This window comes from Ammospiza caudacuta, chromosome 2 (assembly GCF_027887145.1).
Source record: "Ammospiza caudacuta isolate bAmmCau1 chromosome 2, bAmmCau1.pri, whole genome shotgun sequence".
NCBI lineage: Eukaryota > Metazoa > Chordata > Aves > Passeriformes > Passerellidae > Ammospiza > Ammospiza caudacuta.
Window position 1 is genome coordinate 91,465,649 of NC_080594.1, and position 25,848 is coordinate 91,491,496.

The 25,848-nt window shown below is 39.6% G+C and overlaps 1 protein-coding gene across 1 annotated transcript in view; it reads left to right on the forward strand.

The window, feature by feature from the left end:
• The first annotated feature begins 1,548 nt into the window (after nt 1-1,548).
• SLC9A4 (solute carrier family 9 member A4) overlaps nt 1,549-25,848 on the forward strand; it is a 29,622-nt gene continuing 5,322 nt past the window's right edge. Inside the window, exons 1-9 of the mRNA XM_058800092.1 lie at nt 1,549-1,831; nt 3,949-4,412; nt 9,623-9,882; nt 12,948-13,165; nt 15,112-15,314; nt 16,433-16,519; nt 17,779-17,849; nt 20,048-20,209; nt 25,499-25,595. Of these exons, the coding sequence (XP_058656075.1) occupies nt 1,555-1,831; nt 3,949-4,412; nt 9,623-9,882; nt 12,948-13,165; nt 15,112-15,314; nt 16,433-16,519; nt 17,779-17,849; nt 20,048-20,209; nt 25,499-25,595 (1,839 nt within the window). The 5' untranslated portion in view covers nt 1,549-1,554. The remainder of the gene's footprint in view (nt 1,832-3,948; nt 4,413-9,622; nt 9,883-12,947; nt 13,166-15,111; nt 15,315-16,432; nt 16,520-17,778; nt 17,850-20,047; nt 20,210-25,498; nt 25,596-25,848) is intronic.

A 25,848-nucleotide genomic window follows, 5' to 3' on the forward strand; every position in this document is an offset into this window, starting at 1 on the left:
TTGTTTTATATATATTACTTTATTCTAAAACTCTAAAACCCTAAGTTTTCTATTATATGTTATTATATAATTCTATTCAAATTACACACTTATAATTTTAGTTCTATCATTTAATTTTGGAAGTTTTCTCTTCAGCTTCAGGTTAAATTAGTGTTCTTTTGGGGATCAGGACAGAAAGTCTAAAATTCTCAGTAACTAGGGTTCTAACACTGTACCACAGAGAATTTTGACATTGCAGTTCCACCTGTATTGGAGATTTGGTTCAGATAATTATCATTTTGATACAAATTTCCCACTTGTCACCACCTGTCACCTTTTGCTTTGCATTATAGACCATTGCAGTTGCACACACTGGATCCCTTCCACAGAAAGTCAAGTGGAAGATGTTCTCTACCCATGAAGGGACATTCAGTCTGTGAGGCCAATGCTTTGAAGGAATCCCCTCCCAAGCACGTGCAGTGTGGTTTCAGGGTCCTCAGAACTACTTGTTTTGGGGTATCACATCTGTTCTCACCATCCGCCCTATCTGCACTGTCTTCTAACACAGTCAAATCATTGATGAATTTGAATAATTTGTCAGTAAATTAAATGCACTCTGTTCTAAGATAAGTAATACAGGTTTTAGAAGATTCTAATTAACAGCACTATGTTTGCACACCCTGTTATCCTTACACTAAACATGGTAGTCTTTGTGGAGGAGAAAATATGCGGGCATTTAAAAAAAATGATCCATAAGAGCGGCCAGAGGAGGATAATGTATTTGCCCAGTAGGCGCCTTACTGGTATGAGCAAAACAAATGCCAAATACAAGATAACCCAAGATCCTATTTTAGGCAGGTGGTGTGACTCAGCCCCTCCTCTCTATGTCGATATTACCTGCTAATTACATACACGCGTTTAAGGGAGGGAGTCCCTTCCCAAGCCAGGCTGTAATTTGCGCGGTCCCCCACCAGATGTCCCTCCCGGGAGCCCTGCACAGTCCCTTTATTTGCACACTGGGCAGTTTTGTCACCAGGTGTGACAGGACCAGGGAGTCGTGCCAGGTGTGGTGCCCGGGGTGCCACTTGTGCTGGGGAGGCAGATGGGGAGCGAGGGCAAGAGAGGAAGGCACGAAGCTGGCTCTCCTGCCTGCCCAGGCTGCCACCACCTCTCACAAGCGATGCAATTCCCTCGTGCGGTGCTTGCTGCTTGAAAGGTGAGCATTGAAAGCTTTTTTGCCTGGGGTTGTTTTTTTTTTTTTTTTTTTTTTGTGACAGTGGAAAAATCAGAGAGGCTGCATAAATTATGTAGTTGGAAAAGTCTTTTTATTCCTCAACAGGGTAATGCAGTGGCCAAGGTTTTTCTGGGTCAGTGGAACCTGCACAACCGGTATCTTCACAGAAACTCCAGGTCTGTCTGCAGCACAAGGAATGGGACAGGCACATAAGGACTATAAAATGACCTCTAACAGGCAAATGAAAGAGCCTTGAGGAAGAAGTGGCTGTGGGCAGTGTGAATCACCAGAACTGAGTGTGCACACCTTCATGCACCACTATATGCTAAATCTGTAATAAAATGGTCACAGCCCCAGACATGGGCTTTGCCAGGCTTGCACATGCAAGGCTTTCCAGTGTGCTGCTGCTGTTGAGTGTGGTATCCTGTTCTGCTGCTGCTCATGGGGCTGAGCCCAGCCTGGGCAAGAGGTCCTTGCTTCATTATGAGCATGATTCCAGTGGTGCTGTTGACTCTTCTGAAGATATGAGGTTACATGTTTTCACACTGGACTATGACTACGTGCAAATTCCCTATGAAGTTACCCTTTGGATCCTCCTTGCCTCTTTTGCAAAAATAGGTAAGTAGAAAATGGGATCTTGGGGCCTCCTAACTTGGAAAGAAGTTAAAAAAAATACAATATAACCAAGTAACTTTCATTCATTTTGTAGCTGGGATTGATTTTACTGTGTCTGTCAAAAGAACAGGTGTGTTCATTACCACAGCAGTGCCAAAATTCCACCTTAGAATGATTCCATCTTACTTAAGTTAACATATGACCTCTAATCTTCAGGTCTCTTGGGCTGTGAGTAGCAAATAGCAACAGAGCTCCCTTACACAGTGCTGTCCATTCATTTTTTTAGTCCTTATAGATCACAAGATACCGCAATTTGCAACCTGACACAGCTGCAGAAATCAGTTACACCAGACTGAGACTTCAAGTGCAGTGAATTTTGAGGAGAAAGTGTAAAGCATTCTTCCTTTGTATGAATAAAAGGAAATATTTCCCTCTGAGTCTTTGTTTTACATATTTGCTCCTTGGAGTTGGTGTGAAAAGTAATACTGGGGAGAGAGAATGAGAGTCTCTGAGGGTGTGGATCATCAGAGATGTAGGCTATGTATCTTTTGAATACATAGCAATGCATCTAGCTTCTATTAGAGCTCCATGTGGGTATCTGAAAGGAGAAATGCAATTCAGGGAGCAATAATTGCAATAGGAACTGGAATTAATATTGCAAAAAAAGGCTCACCATGTCTTACACATTTGCATGGTTGGGCTGAATTCATTGTGACCATTTAGAATTAATGCAGCAATATCAAATAAATGAAGACGGTAATGATGTGAAGAGTTGTACATATAAGATATCCCTTTTCTTTTGAACTTTTTGTGGGATTTTCAAACTCTTCCTTAGAACAAGCTGGTAGGTGAGACTGATGTTTTTCTGGAGGTGGCCTTAAGATAAACATTTTTCCTGTCATAGTCACCCAGCTGACAAAAATCATCACCACTGTCCATGATTTGCTAGTTTCATTATAGCTGATGCTCTCAATCCGATTCCTACAAATGTTTCCACTGGTAACATAACAATCAAAATTTTCAAAATTTAAATTTGTTATGGCATCAGCAGAGTGTTTTAATATTAAACATATCGACCAAATTCTTTATTTATCATCCATAAAGCACAAAACTTGACATATGGCACATCTACACAATATTCTTGTTTTGCACATGAAACAGATACTTTAGAAGAATTGTGTGATGCCTCCCAGGTGGACCTGTTACTTTTACTGTGAGTTTTCAAATAACATTATTTTTGATGAAAAGTGTGGAGCTGTTAATTTTAAATATATTTGGAAGAAAGCATTAGTCTGAATAATCTGATTACCCAGAGAAGAAGATTTCCAAACTGTTAAAGTTTTCAATGTTTTGTTCAGGTATTATCTTCTTTCTGGATTTCAATATTTTAAGGGTGGGAAACAGTTCCAAGATCTTGAAAGGCAAAACAATCCCCTTATCTGTAAGACTAGAAGAAGACTTAAAAATGATTTTTTAAATTAAAAAGCAGATAAGTAGAGTTATGATATAAACATACCTCTTAGAAAAAAAAAATAGTGTCCTAAAAAAATTACATTCTTTTGCTTTTGGAAACTGATAGTTTAAGGGTCACAGAAATACTGTCATGGCAGAACCTTCTAGAGTTGCAAGATGAAGGCGGACCTAGCTTCAAACATGGAGTCACAGATATTGGATTTAAAGGTTTCTTAGTCTGCATCATTCTCATTCTTGTAAATTTTAAAAAATCCTGACATTTTTAGTACAGGCACATCTTGTTCACACTATGATCACACAGCTCTTTGTATAGTGACTGGACAAGCCAGTAGCAGGTGAGAAGTAAGGATTCTCGAAGAATATTTTCTTTCCAAATTGTGGAGGATCATTTCAAAGAAGTTTCTGCATTTTCAGAACTGGAGCTTAAACTCAGACATTCTTGCTCAGCAACCAGGAGCTGGGCAGCAGGAAGAGAAGAAATTCATTGTCAAACTCTTGCCCTGCTTTAGTGATACAAGTGTGGGAATGTTTAGTTTTGAAGGGAACAGTACTGCCTGTTTTTACCTTCATAACCCTTATACCAAAGCTGCCTGTTTGAAGACAAAGTAACTTAAAAACTTAAATAATACTCTAATGTTTTATTCAAGGTTTCCACATCTTTCACCGATTACCAAAACTTATGCCTGAAAGCTGCATCCTGATTGCCATTGGAGCACTAGTAGGAGCAATCATCTTTGCTTCCCATCACAAATCTCCACCAGTGATGGACAGTAGTATTTACTTCTTGTATCTCCTCCCACCCATTATTCTGGAGGAAGGTTATTTCATGCCAACTCGACCATTTTTTGAAAACTTTGGATCCATTCTGTGGTGGTCTGTTCTGGGAGCTCTGCTAAGCTCATTTGGGATTGGCCTCTCGCTCTATGGAGTCTGCCAGATCGAAGCCTTTGGCCTGAGTGACCTGAGCCTGCTGCAGAACTTGCTCTTTGGCAGCATGATTTCAGCAGTGGACCCCGTGGCAGCTCTGGTGGTTTTTGAAGAAGCCTCTGTTAATGAGCAGCTTTATATGATGATCTTTGGAGAGTCACTGCTAAATGATGGCATAACTGTGGTGAGTTTGTTTCTGCTCCTTGTCTTCCCCTCTTTGGACTCTTTTGGCTTCTAGGGTTACTGGGCACAGGACAAGAACACAGGAGATCCTAATACATTATTTATTTTATTTATACTTCATTACACACAGGGGATTTTCATGCATGCAAAAATTACATCTTAGATTACCTCTTTCCAAAGCATGTATTTTAGAGCTGCTGGAAGAGGGAAACATCCACATACGTGTGAGATGTGCTCTTGCATTCCCTGAAGTGAATGGATAAGCTACAGCTGATTTTTCTGGTCAGATCAGTGTAGGACCTTGGAATGTTCTTGCCATTGTGCAAGCAAATAAACAGAAAATTGTACTGCTTGAAGACTGAAGGCAGCAAGGGTAGAAATATAGGAGATCCTGCCTTGTCATATACCTGAGAGGGTCCTCTGAAAAAAAAAAAAGGAAAAGCAAACCAGATGTGGATAACCTCTGGGGCCACACTATGTGCTCCAGCCCCTTCCAGAAATTTCACCAGAGACCTTAGACAGGAATTCCAAATGCCACTAAGAACTTCGCATAATTCTGTTTCTATCAATAAAAAATATTGACATCTGACAAATGTTTAAATTTTTTGGCTGTCTTGTCATAAATATCCAGAAAAAATGTTTCCTGAATAAGAAAGATTTGGTTGGTTGGTTGTCTGTTTGCTGTTGTTGATTTTTTGTTTTTAATAAGAGTGTTTTTTTAAGCTCACTTTTGATAATATATTCCCCCTTATCTCATTAGTTCTGCTAAAATTGGAGCAACCTGAAATTCTAGCTGTAAGCAGAAATGACAAGAACATTTAAAACATATGTTTTTCAAGGAAGAAATTTCAAGCAGGAAGTTTATTGCTCAGAAACCAACAGGACTGCTCATGTGGTACAAGTTAACAGCAGGTTAAAGAGTTTCACTAGATAAGATCTTTACAGAATTTAAATCACAGGAATCTAAAACACATAAAAACTATTCAGATACTGCTATACATGAGGTACAGCCCAAATGGGACTTGTAAAATCTGTACAGAGTTCACTGCTGAAAGGCTTCATGGGAGAAGTGCAGTTTGCCAGTACTGAGAAAAGCAAAAGGAGCAAAGTAACTTGCAGGCACAGCCTAAGGATCATAAATCCTTCCTCTTGGTGAGCAGAGATACAGGGCTGATGTAGAACTCAGGGACAAGTGTTATTTCATTTATGTTCAAACTACTTGGGTGCTACAGCTGTAACAGAAAAATCCCCAATGAGTCTATCTCTTACAATTGTCTTTTTGGTTCCCTCAAATACTGACCTCAAAAATCTAATGCCTCTTTTTCACACTGGAAGAGCTTGTTTCATGCTTTTCTTGAAGGGCTCACTACCTTGCCTTTGCTTTTCTCCCAGCTATTTTTCATGTGGCTCCAACTCCTGCTGGTATTTACCCAAGCTTCCAGTTGGGATCCTGTTACAGTACAAATGTGCAGTGACAGAAAGCCTGTTAAAACAGTGGATTTAGGCACTCCTCAGCAGCCCTGGGTGTGTTAGTAAAGGAGATGAAAGGGCTGTACATGGGGTATGTTGGGTGCGCACCGCTGAGAGTCCCCATTGCCCCACACTCCCATCTTCGGGGCTCAGAGCAGCCGCGTTGCCATCACTTTGTCAGCTACTGCATCTCTGCATCAACCACCATTCACCCCCTTTCTGGGCATTTGGGCTTTCAAAATCTCTACTTGGCTTCATGCTCAAGGAGACTGAAGTATTTGTCACCTGAATGGAATCCAGCAGGTGGCTGTCTCCTCTCTGATAGCCCACTTTAAAACTACTTATCTCAGGTGTCTTCTCTTACCTTTTCCTTCTATTTCTCTCTTAACAGTTTCATTTGAGTTAACTCTAAGTGTTTGAAGAAGATAATATCACCAAGATATATTAAGCATACATATTTTTTTATTGTTTAAATACAAATATCCCCTGGTATTCTCCAGCCTGCTTATCAGCTTGAACATTTTTTTTCACCAGCAGGAAAAACTAGTATGAGTTTTGTTCAACTTGTGTAATACATGTGGGGCAACAATAGCTCTGTCTCCTATATTTAGTTCAATATGCTGGTATATAAAAAATATCTCAAAATAACAGACTGTAGGATTAGAATTATAATCTAGAATTTATGACTTTGCCTTAAGGGGGTGGGAGAAAATGGATGATTTACTAATTTTACCCATTGGTACCTTTTCTTTTTTTTCCTCAGTAGGGCCATGTATGTGGATGGAAAAAAGAAGGTTCCAAGTGCTGTTAATTACTTCTTTTCCCAGTTATTTCTGAGTGGGCTGCTAGCATCAGAATAGTTCCGACAACATCAGGGCTGGACCTAGGATACATCATACATTAGTGGAATTTCAAAGCCCTGTTCAAAAAGAGTATTGTAAATCCAGTGCAGGTCTTATTCAAGACTGAACTCTGGTGGAATACCCTGATTTTGCTGTGCAGTGTTTCAGCCATCTGAAGCTCTTCTCCCACAAATACACAGACAATTTTGTTTCTGAAAAGGAGCTGAGCCACTGGTATAAATCAGGAACTGGAATATTCCCTGACTGCTTCATCTCTAAGGCTTGATTTCAGAAATACTGAGAACACCTAAATATCATGCTGTACTCAAAATGTGTGGCACTGGCTGTATTCTCTAATGGAATCCTCTTTTCTTTGTAAGCAGCAGGACAGTTAAATCTAATACATGTTGAAGACCTAAGTAAAATTAGTTTATTATTTTAGGAGATTTGAAATTGCCTCTGATGTCACTGAGAAAGACCTTGATCACTAGTTTGGATGCTAGATAGCAGGATAGAGATATTCTCTTCTCTTCTCTTCTCTTGCTGTAAAAGTTGTTCCACTGCCATTAGAGTAAAACCAACTACAATAGTCAGAAAGAATTAGGGTGGTAAGAAAGAATTATCAAGACAGCCTGTGTTGGTGGTTAAGGCAGTCACTTGAAAATCTCTTCTTCCAATGCTTCTGGTGTGGATTGTGTGTGTGTGTAGTAACTGTACACAGACACCTGGAGCATGGAGCAGTCCCTGAGGAGTCCTCTGTGGCAGCAGTGTCATGTTCTCTGCTCCTCCCTGTGGTTCTGAGAGCTGCCCAGTGATACAAAATCCTCTCCGAGCAACCCAAATCATGATGTTCTCAGGGTTGCTACATGAGACCACTATCAATCAGTCCCTTATTTTTGTGTGAAGAAAAGCCTCCTAATCTGATTCAGGCTTTCCTGATATATAAAGAATTCTAGTAATCCATTTACTGGCATAAACACTGCAATGTAACTTAGCTGAGCCTTCTTTATATGACACAGTGGAGGTTGTGGTACAGAACAGCTTATTCCTACAAAGCATGTTACAAAAAAATACAGAAATTATGTCACGTTTCCATAACTTTCATTTTTTATGCCAAATCAGTTAAATCATATGGATTTAGGAACTAGAAAAGTGAAAAAAATTCTTAAGTCATTTGCTGAGAATCTTTCTTCGTAAGTCAACATAGACTTATGTTGTGGTATCATTTATAAAGAATCACAAGTCTTAGGAAGAGGTCAAAGTCTACAAGAAAGGGAAACAGAGAGAAAACAGGCTCTGAAATTAAAAGCTATAGGGTAGGTAGGGTGAGGTTTGCTTACTGTGAAAACATGAACCTTCTTTTCCTTATCTGCCGCTGAAGTGACAAATTTCATACACTGGCATTAGGAAAAGGAAGTCCTGGGTATTCTCTTGAAAGAAATATTTTGTCAGGCCTTGTCTGTCTCCCAGAGCTATTAGCAGTGAGCCTCCTGGAGAACAGACCGTGTGACAGCTCAAGGTTATATGTCCCCAGCAGCAATTTAAGCTTGGATAGTAGCTGAGCAGTAATTATTATCCTAATGAGCTTGACTCTTCTACCTGCAAATACCTGCTTTAGTCTTCTTAATAACCTTCTGGAATTAACTAGATGAAGAAGAAAGACCAAAGAAAACCATAAAATGCAAATGACTTTGGTCTATTTATTGTTTTCAAACTAATGCTTTAGTGCAATAGCTTTGGAGAGCTGGTGTCTAGTTATTTCCCAAACTCTCTTCAAAACTGAAAGGTGACTTTCATATGTTACACAGTCACTGTAAACAGATCTGACAGGACTTAATATTAACTGATTGTCAGCAACCTTTAAGGCCTTTTTATTACTACACCACTCTGGAAATTTTCTATTACTTTCTAAAAGATGAATGAAAGTGGAATATGCTGAAAACTTTTCATTAACAGTTTCTGAAGAATAGAAATTATTGATAATAGAAGTTTGGTAAAGTTTTCTTCTCTAAGATATTTTCTTTTCAGACCAAATTATATAATACATTTTATAAAATTATAATTTGCATTAAATTGAATCTTTCTTCTAATCTGATATTTTATTTTGATTTTAACAATTTCAAGATTTCTAGTCAAAATGTGTATATGTGCAGGGTCTTTAGAACATTTAGAGAGCCACAGCATTTCATTCATACTTTTAGGTTGTTATCTGGGGAGGTGGTTAAGTAGCACCAAACTCCAAATATGTCATGATAGAGAGGCTTTTTTACCTAGCTAGAGAATGAAACTGAGGCTACCATCTTCCTTTCCCAGTCCTATTCTCAGTGATGTTTCATGATATTTATGTGTCAAGTGCTGTTGAAAAACATGTAACATTACCATGTCCATCTGATGAAGTTTGTCAAGTCTACTGGCTGATCCTATAGACAAACTAAATGGAATTTAAATCAAATACGTGACTCTTAGTCCCTGCCCTGCCCCAGCCTGAGTCAGAAGGAGAACATGGAGGATAGAGACTCCATGGTATTTAAGGTACCCAGATGAGCTTTTAACCTCTTCTACAAAGACCAAAAATTAAATTAACTCTCAAACAAACCAAGAAAAGAGGGTATTTTTTTTTATTTCTCAATGTCATGTAGTCCCCCAGTATTTTACTATTTTACTACTATTCCACAGCCATTTACCCTTTTTTTTTTTGGTTGCTCTTTTCCAGGACACTTAATGGACTCATATTTCTGAGACTTGTTAAGAACCAGCTGAGATTTCAATTGTTACTTTGCTGATCTGCCTAATTTCTGGCAAACACAGACACTAAACACACATACATTATTTCACCTATGAAATAGGTGTCAGGTTCAGAAAAGATGCCCAACTGCTGTTTTCTTATTTTCACATGTAGGTTTTATACAACATCTTCATTGCCTTCACCCAGATGCACAGGTATGAAGAAATTGAATCCATCGATGTCTTTGCTGGCTTTGCTCGCTTCTTTGTGGTGGGGCTGGGTGGAGTCTTGTTTGGCATCGTGTTTGGATTTGTCTCAGCATTCATGACTCGTTTCACCCGCAACGTCTCTTCCATCGAACCCCTGCTGGTCTTCATGTTCAGCTACCTCTCATACCTGTCTGCTGAAACCCTTTACATCTCTGGCATTTTGGCGTGAGTACTCCTTACGGCTTTTTGGATGATCTCTTTGAGGAACTGGTGCTGTTTTGTGGTGGTTTGCTCAAGGTTGGTGCAACACAGGCATTAGAGAGGCAGTGCACAGATTCTTAGAGATCTGTAAAATGCAGTGGTGACTAGGAAAAGCAAACCCACAGTCCGTGTAGGCACAGATATTCTAACGAGGGGAGTTGGCAAAAGTACCGGTAATTCACATACTGTTTGTGTGTAAAGTGGCCAGTGCTGCCACCATCCGTCTGCTATCTCTGATAAGATCTCTGCAGCAGCAGAGAATGATTTGATACTACAGCACTTTATTTATTTCTAAGCAGCTTCACCATCAGATTCAAAGAGAGGCATAAAACAATGGGTATGGAAAATATAAGAAAGCACATCTGAGTTCTTTGTGAACATCAGCCCTAACACCATTCACTAGAATTGTATTACATTTGTACACCATCAGTGGGATTGAAACTGGGGGAAAAACAGGTGAAAGAGAACATCACCTACACATACATACTTATGGTCATGTATATGAATATTGCAATTTTTTTTTGTGGTCAGGATAGCTTAATACTGCTATAATGGTAGGGACATGTTCCTCAAAGTATGTGATGGCGTGGGTGCCTGCTGCAGAGAGAAAGCTTTAGGTTCTTGACTGGAGTAAATGCAGGAATGGTGAGAATTGTGGAAGGAAAGGATGGCAGCAGGAAAGGATCTGGAAGAGAAAGGAAGGAATAGGGATGGAAGTTAAGGAGAAAGCTGCTGGCAAGTGGCTTGCAAGGATAGCACCCAAACCAGCCCACCTGCAGGGTGCAGCATAAGAAGGTGGAGACCTCCTGTTGCCAAATGCTCCAGCTGGTGCTGCTGGCTGCTGCTGGCTCAGTGCACAGCTGGTGGGTATCAGCAGCTTTGCATGGCCTCTGCTGGCTCTGAGCTTTCGTGATGGGCCTTGGTGACCTCGTGTTGCAGAAAGTGCTTCCCTTTGTAGACGGCAAACCAGTTTAAACTTAACAAATACAAACATATGGCTGCTGATGTCCAGACAGGTGCATTTACTCACCTCACCTTGTGAAGCTCTGATTTCACAGAATCACAGAATGGTTTGGGTTGGAAGAGACATTTAAAAGCCATCTAGTCCAATGCCCTGGCAATGAGCAGGGACATCCTCAACTAGATCAGGTTGCTCAGAGCCCCATCCAAACTGACCTTGGATGTTTTCACAGGTGGGATGTCTGCCACCATTCTGAGCACCCTCTTCCAGTGCTTCACCACTGCCATTGTAAAATGGTTATTTCTTACATCGAGTCTAAATTTACCTAAATCTTTTAGTCTAAAACTATTATCCCCTGTCATATGGCAATAGGTGCTACTAAAGAGTTTGTCCCCATGTTTCTTATAGGCCTCTTTTAAAAGTCAAAATATTGAAATAAGGTGTTCCTGAAGGGTTCTCTTCTCCAGGCTGCAGAACCCTGGGTTAATCAGCTTCAGAGCAGAATTGCCTTTATAAAAATAACCTTTGCAGGATGGTCCTGGGAAGCAGTATTTGAATATTTAAACATATTAAATAAGTAGTTAGACTGGATATAGATTATCTTGAGCAATTAGACAAAGCAGATGAGTCTTGTGCTGTGTTTTGTATACCCAACACAAATGCTCAGATTGAGCTGACTGGCAACTTTTAGTTGAGCAGGATTTGATGTACTGTGCAGTGAACAGTAAAACCATATGGACCTCTTCCTACCTGCACTGACTGAAATACTGCTTCCCCACCTACTCCTTGCACAAGACTACATAGTTCTTAATTTCTTTCACTTCTTATTTTCATTAGAGTTCTGAAATTATAAGTAATTTAAGAATGGAAATATAATTTGGATTTATTATTCTTACTGCTTCATTGAGGAAATTATTGCTTGTTTTAGAGATGGAAACTTATTGCCACCTTTCTGAATTATTGAGGATTCGTTCATTTTTCACTTGGATCATGAAAATCTATTATGTATGTGTATCTGAAAGTCAACAGTATTAATCATTAATGCCTAATGGCCTTGTCTTGAAGTGTCCTTGGACATGCTAAATGACTCAGCTCCACCAGGATACCCTTGAGATTTCTTCAGTGGAAATTAAATGAACTGAAACTAGAGGAAGGTTATCTAATGAACAGTCATCATTCTCTGAATTCACAAGTTTGGGAAAATATCATTACAAGAGGCCCCCAGAGACTAAAATCATATCAGTAGAAACTAGATAGGTGATGGAATATGTTACTAGCATAGCACTCAATCTGTGTGTTACTTATGGAAAATGCAGAGGGGAAAAGGAAATCCCCTTCAGCAGGGCTGATCAAAGACTGCTGCTCCATGTGATTGCCACCCAGTCTGTGCTGGGTGGCTGCTGATGCCTCTGACACAGGCTCTAGTTTTCATTAACAGCGATGCAAAACATCCCTTTGCCTTCTTAGGCCCATTCCACACACCCTAGGTGACTGCAGGGAGGAGGACACCTCTGTGGGATGGTTTAATTTTCTCCTGCTGTGCGACAATGGGCTGCTGTGGCTGGAGAGCCCTGCAGCTTGCCCTGGCACTGCTGCTCTGCCAGGGAGCCATGGCAGCTTTGGCCCTGGCGCGGGGCTACCATGATCTGCACTGCCACCTCAAGGGACAATGTCACCCAGAGGCAGGTTATGTCCCTCTAACTGATCCACCTGCAGGCTGGTACAGAACCGACCTGCCTGTTGTTTGAGACAAATATTTGGTGTTTGGTGGCTCCATGTTAGGCATTCAGGATAAAATGGACTTTGAGCTGGAATGTGATACCCTCCCTTCCTTGTCAGAAAGGCCGACTAGTTTGCTTCCTTTATCCTAAGTAAAACAGATTTGTAAACCTGAATGAAGATCCTTTTCTAGCTAATGAAATAACTAGTGTTACTGGAGAAATAAAATGCTTGTTTTGATGAAGGTCAGAACCTGGTGGTGGAGAGTACAGGTAATGATGGCTGATATTGTCCTTAACTGAAAAGAAAAACAGATCATGGCTGATCTCTGATGTTTTGCTTGGTACAGGATGACAGCATGTGCAGTGACAATGAAAAAATACGTGGAGGAGAATGTTTCCCAGAATTCTTACACCACAATAAAATATTTCATGAAGATGCTAAGCAGCATCAGTGAGACCCTGATTTTTGTGTTCATGGGAGTGTCTACAGTGGGGAAGAACCATGAATGGAACTGGGCCTTCATTTGCTTCACTCTGTTCTTCTGCCTCACTTGGCGGGCACTGAGTAAGTAAACTCTTGCAGACAACCTTCTCTGCATCTATGAGAAAAAATCTTTGGCACAAAATTTTGTTAGAAAAGTCTGTGGGGACTGGCACAACTGCTTTAACAACAAATTTACTAGTTTATATTAGTGACAAGCAAATTTCACAAATCTACACACAGAGAAAAAGGGGGAAAAAGCCCCACACAAATCTCTCCAAGCACAGACTTTACATTTGGGTGAAAATTGATTCTTTTAAAAGCAAAATTAAAATATTGTCATGATTATGCTTGTAGAGATGTTTATGTCGTTATTTACTATATGCCCCTTGGGTAAGTGGGCCTCATAATGATTTCACAACACACTGTCATTAACTCATTAATTAGGTAATGTATATCATCACAGTTCCAGTGCTACAACACTACAGGTGCTGGAGGCATAGGAAAAGAAGGAAGGTGAAAATTAGCACTGATAGATAACTGAACAGGGATTTATACCACATGTGGGCCAACAGCACTATGTTATTACTAATCACAAGTCAAGTCTAAGGTTTTAAACTGCTAAAAAGTAGTGCCCATATGAAATTACTCCATTTTTGCACATGGCATGTCCCATTCCTGCAAAGGAGTCCTACTCCCTGACCTGTGGGACAGATTCCTCCAGCATGGTCAGGGCAGTTCATAGATGATGTCAGACAAGTTGTGAGACACAGTTTCTCATCTTCTCCTTATGTCCAGGATGGGTTGACAGTACTGCTGAGAAGGGAGAAGGAATAAGAAGGCTGGTGGTTGGTGTTCTGGAAGTGGTAGCAAAAAGGAAGTAATTACATATTTTCTTGCTGTATCTGGACCAAGTGTGGCGTCTGATTTTAAAAGCTTGCTTTCCATTTGAATTATCCTTCTAATTAAGACAGAAAAATGCTCTCCTGATATAAAAGCTGCTTTCCAGCCACATGTCCATCCTTCTCTCAGACACCAAGGGGAGTGCTAGAGCTTTACAGAGGAAGGACTAAACATTTTCTGCTAAATGTGTGTGTTAAAAGGATTACATCATTTTCTCTGAAACTTGAATAAAGGAGATGTGGCCTGAGGTTGATACCTCACATAGGCTGTTTCATTCTGAGTACCTGATGCCTAACATAATTATAAGTAGCCAAAAAAGGTCTTGCATAAAGTGATATCCAGCAACCTACATAAGAGGATGCTGTTACTGGCTTTACCTCTAATAATTTGAGTGTATCAGTGACAGCTGTGTAAAATAACATCAGTTATCAGCATTTGTCAGCTTTTATGTCAGTAATTTAATGTTTTCCACATAAAACATAGGATATATATTTTTTATGGAGGATGAAGAAGTGAATCAAACAATTGCTAAAATTACACTATAAAGACAAGTTGCAGTCTTTACACAGCCACAGATTCTTATTAATTTTAAATTTTATTAAAATAAAATTAAATTTGAGAAATAAACAAAGAATTAGAGTCACAATAAACCCAAGGATTAAAATTTTAAATGCTATTATTCTTTGTCTTTCAGTGAGCCTGTCCACAGGACTTGTTGGTAAAGCACTGTTCAAACACTTTAGGCAGACACTGTACAGAAAGCAGGGAATATTGCAAGGGAGGGCACAGGGAAAACTCTCATCCAGTTGTTTTTCTTTTCTCCAGAACACTTTGGAGGAAACTATGCAACATAAGTATAGGAAGTTAATATTTTCCCTAATCTCTCTTCTAAACTGTGTTAATGAATTTAAATCCTGAAGCTGTTAGGAACCCCAGTATTTTATAGGAGATATTTCACACAAGCCAAATTTAGCAGTTGGTCAAAGAAAAGCTACAAGAAACAAAAAGAGAAAAAAACATGGGTTGTCAACAGTTCCCCAAAACAACAATTGTTTTGCTTTTAATATTTAATATTTGCTTTTTCTCTTTGATTGATAATAGCTGTGGGGTTTTTTCCCCCCTCATAGGTGTGTTTGCTCTCTTCTACATCAGTAACAAGTTCCGAACATATCCCTTCACCTTCAAAGACCAACTCATCATTTCTTATAGTGGCCTCCGAGGAGCCAGCAGCTTTTCTCTTGTGTTCTTGCTTCCAGTGAATCTTTTCCCCAGAAAAAAACTATTCATCACTGCAACCATTGTGGTTATATATTTCACGGTGTTCATCCAAGTATGTATATTTCTTAATGGATAACTTTCATGTACTAGAGGTGACTGAAAGCTTCATAGTGAAAATAGCATTGAATTCACTCCTAGGCTAGGACAAGTTATTGTGTTTTAGGGCCAGATTTAGCACTGTATTGTGTAATTAGCCTTTTTAAGAGCTTTTAGGTAATACAAAAATTCTTTTGTATCTTTTAAAATATTCAGGGGAGAGGGCACTTGGTGTCCAAAATTATTTATGTTCATTCCACATGCATTTCCTGGTACTTCCAATTTAAGAAGTCTTTTAGCTTTACCTTTCAGTAGTGATTCATTCTTTATTTGTGGTGTATCTCAAACTGACCAGAAAACAGTATGTCTGTTCTGTGACAGATTTTGAATTTTATAGTTTTATTTTTGTCTGTCTTAGGGACCAAATACAAAGATTTTGAAATGCTTTGCAAAAGAATATTTCAAAAAATGAAGTGAATAAGTCACATTTGTAAGTATAGGTGTCTATTTTAGATATTTGAGTTATTTCACCTTGCTTACTGCTGTACTTGGAAGAACTGAAACTTCTAGAGAACTCTGCAACCCATATTTTGCATTTTCCAATACCAAAGTCTCAGATCCTCTAGGGTGCCAATGGGGCACTATGCACTTGTGATAAGTAAGGCACTTAGGTTCCACCAGAATGTTTCAGGAAAAAAACAATTTGTTTCTATTTCCACTTTTAAAATGGTTTTCTGTAGCAGTGCAGTAAGGAAATGGGAAAAAATGAAAACCATTTCTAAGTGAAAAAACCCTGGAATTTTTAATTCTGAAAATATTGAAGTAAATGGTTTTAAGACTTCAAGACCTCACAAAGATAATATTTTCTTTCAAATGAATCCTCTTTTGAAGATGATTGCCAATGAGACAGTTACTTTACATTATTAGAATATGCCAATAAATAGACTCTCACTAAAAAAACCCCTCTAAACATTTTTTGATTTAAAATTCTTTTCTGTAGACCTCCATACAAATAATGGTTCATTTCTGTGCTAAGACACAGCTTTCCTAACTGATTAAAATTATCTCCTTTTGCATTCTTTCTATTTTTGCCTAAAAGATAATTAACAATTCCACTCATTATTCCAAATACAGGGAATCACAATTGGACCTTTGGTCAGATATCTGGATGTTAAAAAGACGAACAAAAAGGAATCTATCAATGAAGAAATTCATGTGCGAGTAAGTTTTTTACATCAGCAACCACTATCCCAAAAAGAAAAGAACAGGTATTCTGAAAGAGCTGGAAAGAGGGAGGCACTTGGAGACCTGGCACTGAGTGCATTTGGATGCTCAGTGATTCTAAGAATGTATGGAGGTAACTTAGGCATGATTTTCTAAGATCTTGCATCTCATTTATATTCATATTTACTGTCATATTATACTATCATCCACAAGTGTCATGGTGTATTAGGTCCCTTATTCATTGGCACTTTGACCATGGGAGGGCAGAAAGAGAAAGGTAATGTTTATCAAAGTACTCACCATCCTTCCTAGCTGGATTAGTCAGAAACACTTGTTGCCATCTTTTGACCAGTTCTAGACACTGAAGTCTTAAGAGTCTTTAATCCAGATCTATTGAACTGAGTTGAACCATTGAGCTGCAAACTTAGCTTCAATTTATTCTGGGTAGTGATCTTTTATCCTCTCAAACATTTACTTCAGTTCCCAAATTACTATTATATAAAATCACAGGAAGTTGTTCAATCTGATTTATCATTACAGAAAACCTATGTACATTCTTTCATTTCACAATAGGGAATACATTTGAAATCAACAGAAACACTGTGTCTTAAAATGAAACACACATACAGATATAAGCTGAAGAGATATTAGCAAAATTAGAACATTGAACTGATTTGGAGTTTAAAGTGAAATTAATTCTTCCTATCTGAACATTTACAATGAACCTTGAAGAAAACTTGCATTTTAAAGCACCCGTTATGACAACATGTCTGTAAGAATTGGCCTTTTTCTGTATCTATAGTGCTGGACAAGCACAAAAAAGGACTGAAAGTAACAGAAGGTAGCAGTAACCCGTCTCATGTCATTCTGCAAAATCCTCAGAGAATTTATCTGTCAAGGTGAAGATGTTGGTATGTGGCCCTGTGCCTCTCCCAGGAAGGCCATGCATGAGGAGGGGAAACTTGGAGGGGAAACAGAACCAAGAATTTATATTTTGGGTTCAGTAGACAAAAAGGACCCAAAAATTTTTTGCTTCCATCAAAACACTTTCAATGCAGCCAAGCATCCGCAGTGGCATCTTTGCCTTGATTTTAGAAAAATGTAGATGCTTTCAGAATTAACTTACGTGCTCCAGTTAAAAAAAAAAATAAATCTCAAAATCATGTCAATAAGTGCAGATTTGTGGTAACATTTCATAATGAACACATGAACATTTCATAATGGCCACTTACAATGTTTCCATGGTTTTTTTGTAGTTGATGGATCACTTGAAGGCTGGTATTGAAGACATATGTGGACATTGGAGTCATTATCAGCTGAGAGATAAGTAAGTATGTCTTATTGCAGTCTAATATAATAGAATAACCTATCTATCAGGTAAAATATAGTAGGTAAATAGAAGAGGATATCAAAATGCTGCGGTCATGTGCCGTATCTCTTTCTAGAAACTGAACTCCTGAGTAACCATTAACTCTTGAGAGTGCAATGCTCATACATTGCCTGCTAGATTGGATCTGCACAAGCAGAAAATAAGCCTTCAGAAAGAAAAACATAGCATGGGAACTCACGCTGCAGACATCAGCCTGTGCATACCCTTGGTACAAATCTGAGGTCCCAGGAAACACTTTAACTCTGGATTTAGAACATAAGCTACACATGGTCTCAGTGCTTTGCTGGCTTTTGCTGTGAGCCTCCATAGCAAAAAGGATCCCTTACAGTCCTTTGCATTCAGTAACATCTAAAATAAGAGTGCTGGAGTGTTTGAATTTAAACAGCCAGTAGCATAAGCAGAGCTAGTCTTTACTCAGAAATGCAGGTCCCACATTGTCCCTTCCATCATCAGTGTGAGGTGGTTTTGTGAAGTTTTGCAGCTCTTCCAAACTCTGCCCATAAGAGATAGATCTGTTTCCTTTAAGTTTTCCCTAAGGGAGTCCTGTGGACATGTTGGCCACCACCACAGCATGTGAAGGCAAGTAGGGAAAAGACTGATTTTTCTTTCCCCCCAAACATCTTATTATGATGCCGTGGGCTAAAAGTTATCCCTAGTTCTGCTTAGGCTTCTGTGCTGGAATCTTGTCTGACTTTCAGCGTTGGACTCCAGTAATGCAGCCAAGGGTGTCTGCTGGCACATGTGGCAAGTCTTCCCAAGTTTCTCCCTATGGAAATCAGAAATTCAGAGGGGAAAGAGGATGACTAGTTTGCATCCAACTTTTGTCCCAATGGGAAGTAATGATATAATGTACTAGGGCATACCCAGAATCTGAAATGTCTTCTTGGTTCTGAGTACAGAAATAGCTTTAGGACATCCATCTGCTGGGACCACACCACTGTCTGTGCAGTCAACAAACTGAACAAATCTCTGTTGGAGCAGTAAATCCATTTAAATAGCTGCATTTACACATATCTGTGAGTAAATGCCATCCATTTGTCCCATATCTACCTGATAGCTCTGAACAGAGAATTTTCCCTGAACTAGCCATAAATGTAGTGTTTTGGTTCATGGACAGATTCAAAAAACACACCATGTCTGAGGACATTTAATATAAGAAGATTTTATTAAAAAGTATTCCCTAAACTTTTGTATGCAGCTTTAAAGTTGTGTACAGAATTAATTACCTAAGCAATGAAAATCCAGGAGGTTTTTTATTACACAGAGAAACATAAAGAGCTGTAATCCCCGTGCAAATATTTGTGTACCTTCCTCTGCTATTAATGAATAAAAACCAGCCTTTGCTAAGGAAAGAAAGATACAAACCCTGTGGTGCTTTTCCCAGCATCGTGGAGCACCTTACCTTGCTGTGGTAAACTGTTCCTTTGAAAGAAACAGAACTGTTGCTCTGCTGAAGATCTGCTGTTGTTCTGCTAAATGTCTGCCTGAAAGCATGTACCTGTTCCAAGGCACCCACACACATTCACATTCAAATTATGCCACACATTAGCAATATTTTACAATCTGCAGCCTGCAAGCACATAGTATTTTGGGGTCCTTTCAATTTCTCTGTTATTCAGAATACAAAGAAATGTATTTTCTCTGCTCTAATTGTCAGGATTCAAAATTATCAGCAATGTAATGGGCCCTAACTACTGTAACTGCTGGGCCACTTAGAGCCTCATTGGTGGCTGGCTGAATAGGCCAGGATTACAGTAAGAGCAGCTGCTGCTGTTATGTCCTTCTATAATGCAACATTTGTACAAAGGCATGGAGACTGGCCGTATTCTTTTCTGACAAATGTGGCAGTGTAATATGCAAACATACACGCAGCCCTCTTTTTTGCTCTGATTGCAGCTTGTTTCTTTCTTTTGTCTACCGGGCTCTGCAATCTCTGTGGACCAGTAGACTATGCCAAATATCCCCCTAAAGGTCTCAGCTCACCAGGCCTTCAGGAGTCCACAGGTGCCTCTAATTTGTATTCAGTTTCCACCACTGAATTGTAGATATATGCATTTGAATGAAGATCAGCTTGTAGTACAGAAATGAAAACATATTTCCTTTTCTACACTTTGATTTTGGTATCTCTTTTGCAGATTTAAGAAGTTTGACAATAAGTATTTGAAGAAAATTTTAATTCGGGAACACCAGCCCAAATCCAGCCTTGTGTCATTGTACAAAAAGATGGAGATAAAACTGGCCATCGAGATGGCTGAGAGTGGCATGAAAATTTCAAAACCATCCACTACTTCTTTACAGTGAGTACCAGCCTCCTGATCCTTTGCAGAGTAGGCACAGAAGGGCAGGGATAAAAATGAGGAGGTACCCAAGGTATTCCATGATTTAATTGAAATGTAAGAAAAAAAAAAGACAGTTGAGAAAAGAGAAGATGCAATTTGGTGCTCATCATAATTGTGCTTTGCTCAGAGAGTGAAAATAAAATCATGGACATTTCCTGTTTCTTTTCCATGATGGGCAGTCCTGAAGAGGAATCTTGAGTCACATACAGAAGCCACTCTGGTTGCTTTAAATCACAGTAGTGGCTCAAGACAGATGTACTTATCACTAACCTGGCCAGTGGGTTTTGTTAATCCCTGCCAGGTCCCTGCTACTCTGCCCTTGTGAGAGCTGACAGCTCTGTGTCCAGCTCTGGAGTCCTCAGTACAGGGAAGACACAGACCTGTTAGAGTGGGTCCAGAGGAGTGCCACAAAGATGATCAGAAGGCTGAAGCACCACTCCAAGGAGACAGAGAAGGCTCTGGGAACACTGGCAGCTTTTTTTGCAGCTTTTCAGTACTTAAAGAGGACTTACAAGAAAGAAAGGGACAGACTTTCTAGTAGACTTGTAGCAGTAGGACAAAGAGAAGATAGGTTCAGACTAGGTACAAGAACTTTTTATGATGAGGGGGGTAAAACTCTGGAACAGGTTGCTCTGGGAGGTGACAGATGCCTCATCCCAGGAAAGATGCAAAGTTGGGTGTGAGGGGGCTCTGAGCAGCCTGACAGAGCTGAGGAGGTCCTTGCTCATTGTGGGGGGTTTGGAACCAGTTGCAAGGCATTCTATGATTCTATCAAACAGTGATGCCACTTGACATCAGACAGACCAGGGGACAAAACAGGTGGGACCTCTTGAGGGAACTGAGGGAAAAACCCTCTAGGAGAAACGTTGCACAAATCTTCTGTCCTGCATACTATTATTGATATGCATGTATTATCTTTGCCTTGCAACACACTGTCCAGAGCACAGGTACTGCTGCAGGCACTTGCCTCCATCATTTCTTTCCTGGGTTCTTGCTGACCACTGTTGCTGCTAATGCCTGCTCTTTCCTGTTGCATCCTTAAACCACTGTCCATTTTGCAGCAGCTCCTTGTAGGGTCTGGCATATTACCTTTTTTGAATGATGATCACTCCCAATAACAGAAAATTCAAATATCAACTGGCTATTAAAATCTTGCTTGAAACTCTGGCTTAATCATGTCAAGATCAATCTGCTTTCTTGTACTGATGTCAGCATGCAGTGTAAGACCTTGCCCTTTTCTCTCTAAATTGTTCTTTGCTGAATGGATGATATTAAAAAAGACTGCATGTATGTCGGGCTCCTTTCTGTCTGCTGTAATCCCTTAACCATTCTGAGCCAAGAGAAAATGTGCAAGGTGGATACACAATCCATAGCAATCAAACCACATCCCTCTTCTTTTCCTGAGGGAATGAGAAAATAAGACAAATTGCTCCAGCATAGTTCAAAAATGTTCTCCTGAGCTGAGAATTTAGATTGAAAAATATTCTTTAATAACCAGCTGATATGATGGACTAATTTTTGCAATCTCTAACCTGGCTATAATTGAATTTTGCTATGCATCATCCTCTGATGAGAAAGCCTTTTTAAAAATGAAGTGTCAACTTCAGAAAAACAGCCTGTGGCTCAAAGCCATTATGATCTTGCAGGCTGTGAGAGTGTTCTAGGAAAATATACGTTTCCCCAACTCTGTTCATTGATAAGTGTCTGCTGTTGAGGACTGCAGGAGACAGGATATTGAGCTAGTTGGTGAACCTTTGGTCTGAGCCAATACAGCAGTTCTTGCTGTCTTTCCCTACAGCAATTAAATGAACCTGTGTAAAAGGTCTCTAAATGTATTTATAAATCCTATGATTGCTGTCATTGATTTAGCATGTTCCTAAAGTCCCTGTCTTCAGTGAAGGTACAAAACTCTGGCCATGAACAAGAGGAGATTTGAAATAAAATTCCAATGTATGGCATGTAAATCATTATTAGCAGTGCCAGAGTAGTGAGAAAACTCTTGCTCACACTTCTGATCAGTTTTTTCAGTCTTTATGCACTCAAGGAGAGTTACTTTATAAGAATCAAAGCAGATGTCCAATGCAGCGAATTAGAGAATTGCATTCATGCTGGTGTGATTGCTGCAGGTGGAGTGGATGTCCAATTTACAGTAAGTATTTTCTGTGTGGAGCAAGAAAATTTGCCCATGGATTGTGCAACAAAGAATACACAGTGGAATGAAAGCAGAGCATTTGGTTCTGACACTTTGGAGAATATAAGCTGATAAATAAGGATGGAGATGGCAAAAATGGAATCTAGGAAATATTATCAAAACTGTGGGTTTATGGCTGGTTTTTGTAGGAAATATGACTGTTAGAGAGAACCATGGTTTAGTACTGAGTTTACTTAATGCTGGCTTCATATTGCTGCAATATTGACTTTGATAAATCTTAGAATGTATCAATACAGTACAGATCAGAACTAACTGTTGTATTGTCATTTGTGGTGGTACAGTTATGAGAAAGTTGTGTCCCAAAATTATTACTCATTATTATTCGAGTAAAGATTAATGGAGAGTTTACAAAGTTCAAAATTTTAGCTATAAAATAAAAAAAATTACACAGATTGTGCAAGTATCAATGTATCAAATATCAAGTATCTCCATATCTAAGGAAGAAAGAAATAATGTCATGGCAGTCATTACAGAGAGACAGTTTTCATGGCATATTATAATATAACGTTTTTTCTTCATACATGTGTATCCTGTGCTATTTTTTGTTGTAACATATTGGAAGATTCAATAAGAAAAAAGAAATAGTTTCAATAAGGATTACTTTATGGCTTTGGTAACATACTGTACATGTTTGAAAGCCCTTTCTTTAGGTACTGCAAAATGTGAAAGCAATCTTTTCCTTATTACCATATATGTGCATTGTTATCAGTTGGGTGGGTTAATTTCTAATCCCATGAAAAGAATGACGGTTTTTTATTTGTGCTCCAGAACAATATGGATTATCTTCATGCTATTTTTTCTCTTGCTACCCCAGCTCAACTGAGACTCAAGCAGTTTTATTTACTCTACTTAATTCACTTTAAGAGCAAAATAATAAGATATGAAATTACTTAGAACAGGATACTTCTGTGCTGGCATGTGGAGAAAGACGGGTATGCAGCTGGAAAAAAAGAGATAATCTGATAATCTACCCTGTGGAGTCAAGATTTTCCCTGTTTAGATGCTATCCCCTGTTTATTCCCAACCGTAAATTATAAAGACCCGGTGGACACATTCAGTGGAGCACAGAGCAGGGAGGCAGCTCTTCCCTTTGATGTCAAAGCCACCTGCAGCAACTACTCCAGTTCCATTTGCATTACACAAATGAGCCAAGCCTGTATTTTAGAGACCAATGCTTGATGACAGTCCCCAGGGCTTGTGCTTGTGTATATTTTCCAGGTGTACCTAGGGTCTCCCTGTTGTCCAAAGGGACATCAGATGGGGGCTGCAGACAGCAAGGAGTCTGGTTTCCCTGTGTGGAGGGCAGCATGCACAGGCTGTGCCCCAGTCTGAGACACACCACACCCAGCAGAGAGTAATGGCACAGTGCATCCAAGCCTGAAAATTGGTAGCATCCCCAGGTCCTCCCAGTGTATCTCTGAGAACTGAAAGCAAGTGAAAAAGAAACCAACTAACCAATGCACCCACCCATTCAGCCTGGAACTGGGTGATGGTGAAGGTCTTTTTTTTCCCTAATGGGAAATAACTAACTTTGTTGTCATTGCAATTGTTGAGAATTGATGAATGTCAATTAAACATTTGATGGGAAGGATTTATCAGGGACAAGATAAGATTTCTGGTCAAATCCAGAAAGGCAGCCCTTTTCTGTCACACTGACTTGCCAGCATCTCAGTGGCAGACTCATGATTCAGTGAGGTCCTTAACCTGCTGCTTATCCCAGTCCTAGCTCTAATACTACACCTTAACCCGTTGTTAATTTCCCTTTTAGTTTTTATTTCACAGAAAAAAGTCAGATCTCTGTTTTAGTCTGATGGCAAAATGAAAACACTTTCAAAACCTTGAAATATTTAAAAAATTAATTCTTATATTCCAGGGGCTTTGCACAGGGGCCAGGGCCCCAGAGATCACTGTCTACTTCATAGTAAGAGGCAGTAAAATATAGAATGCAGGTAGTTCATGTTGGTCCTACAAATTTTCAAGATGTTCATGGTAGATTATAGAACAAAACAGTAGTAGTATTGTTAAACTAGATAAAATTGTAAATTCCAACCTTTTTCCTATGCTTACATCATAATCACAGTTTAGCTTGAATCCATTGTCCTTTGCCATTAAAATTTTTAAATTTATTTTAGAGGAAGTGTGAGATAGATGCACACAAAACTCTGGCAATACTGTACAGACAACATTTTAACAACATCACTTAGCTGAAAAACACCACTTGCAATCACTTTTTTTTTTTTTTTTTAAGAGGCAAGAAAACAAAATGGAGAAAGGAAAAATTCAGAAACAAGATAGACTGATTCATCCTGGATGATCACTATCTATTTTCCTTTCTTTTCCTGGGAATTCATCTGAACACTAACTCTCACAGTGATTGATGTAGTGAAACCCGATAACATTTCACAGCAGCCCTCCTCCACTGTTTTGCTAGTGAAAAAGCCAGGCAGTTACAAGTGACTGTGGGCTTGTCAAAGTTTTTTAAAGACACAAAGATTACTATCTTTTAGGTGGTTCTTTAATTTCAAATGGAGAAACAGGTTCAGTAGCAAGGAAACTCTATATGTTCTCCTCACCACAGGGCAGGTCTCTCAGACTTCATAATTAATATACTCAGGATTTTCTTCACTTTCTCAAAGGAGTAAAAACCAGTAAAATTGCAAGGCCCAGACTGCTAGACCATGCTGAGGTTTTTGTTCAGACAGAGGAGGAAACTTGCAGCGTTTTCCTGAGCTGGTTATGGCCTGGTCTAATCCTTAAATAGGAACTTCCTTCTGGAGGTTTAAGAAAGAAGAGTTTCTGCTGCCAGCTGTATGAGGGCTTAGGGCCCAATTTGACTATATGGATAAAACCAATGAAAGAGCAAAATTTGACCTTTTTTAATTCATCTTTGGATGATTTGCAGGTGTTGCTGATCACTGAGAGGCCCTATATAGCCTTCTGTTCTAGCACTAAAAATAGTCCATGCGCATTATTTAATGGGATTAGCATTTAATCAGCTCATTAATATAATATTTAATTTCCCCTTTTATTTCCAGGAGCGGCAAGAAGCAGCGTGCACACAGGCTGTCCCCGGCAGAGGTGGAGGCCATGCGGGACGTCCTGGCACACAACCTGTACCAAGTGCGGCAAAGGGTGCGTGAGCCGAGCCGGGCCGGGCCGGGCCGGGCCGGGCCGCCGCAGCCCGTGTTTGCCCTGCCCGTACCGCGGGCGGGGGCACTGCGGGGAGATGGGAGGGCACGGAGGGAATAAGAACCCTGGGCTTGGGCACTGATCGGAATAAGGGAAAGCTGGGTTTGCGCCTTTTTTTTTTTTTTTCCCCCCATCAGCTTTTCGTCCTGCCGGCAGCGCGAAAAGCCAGGATAAATCAGTGCCTGAGCTGTAGAGG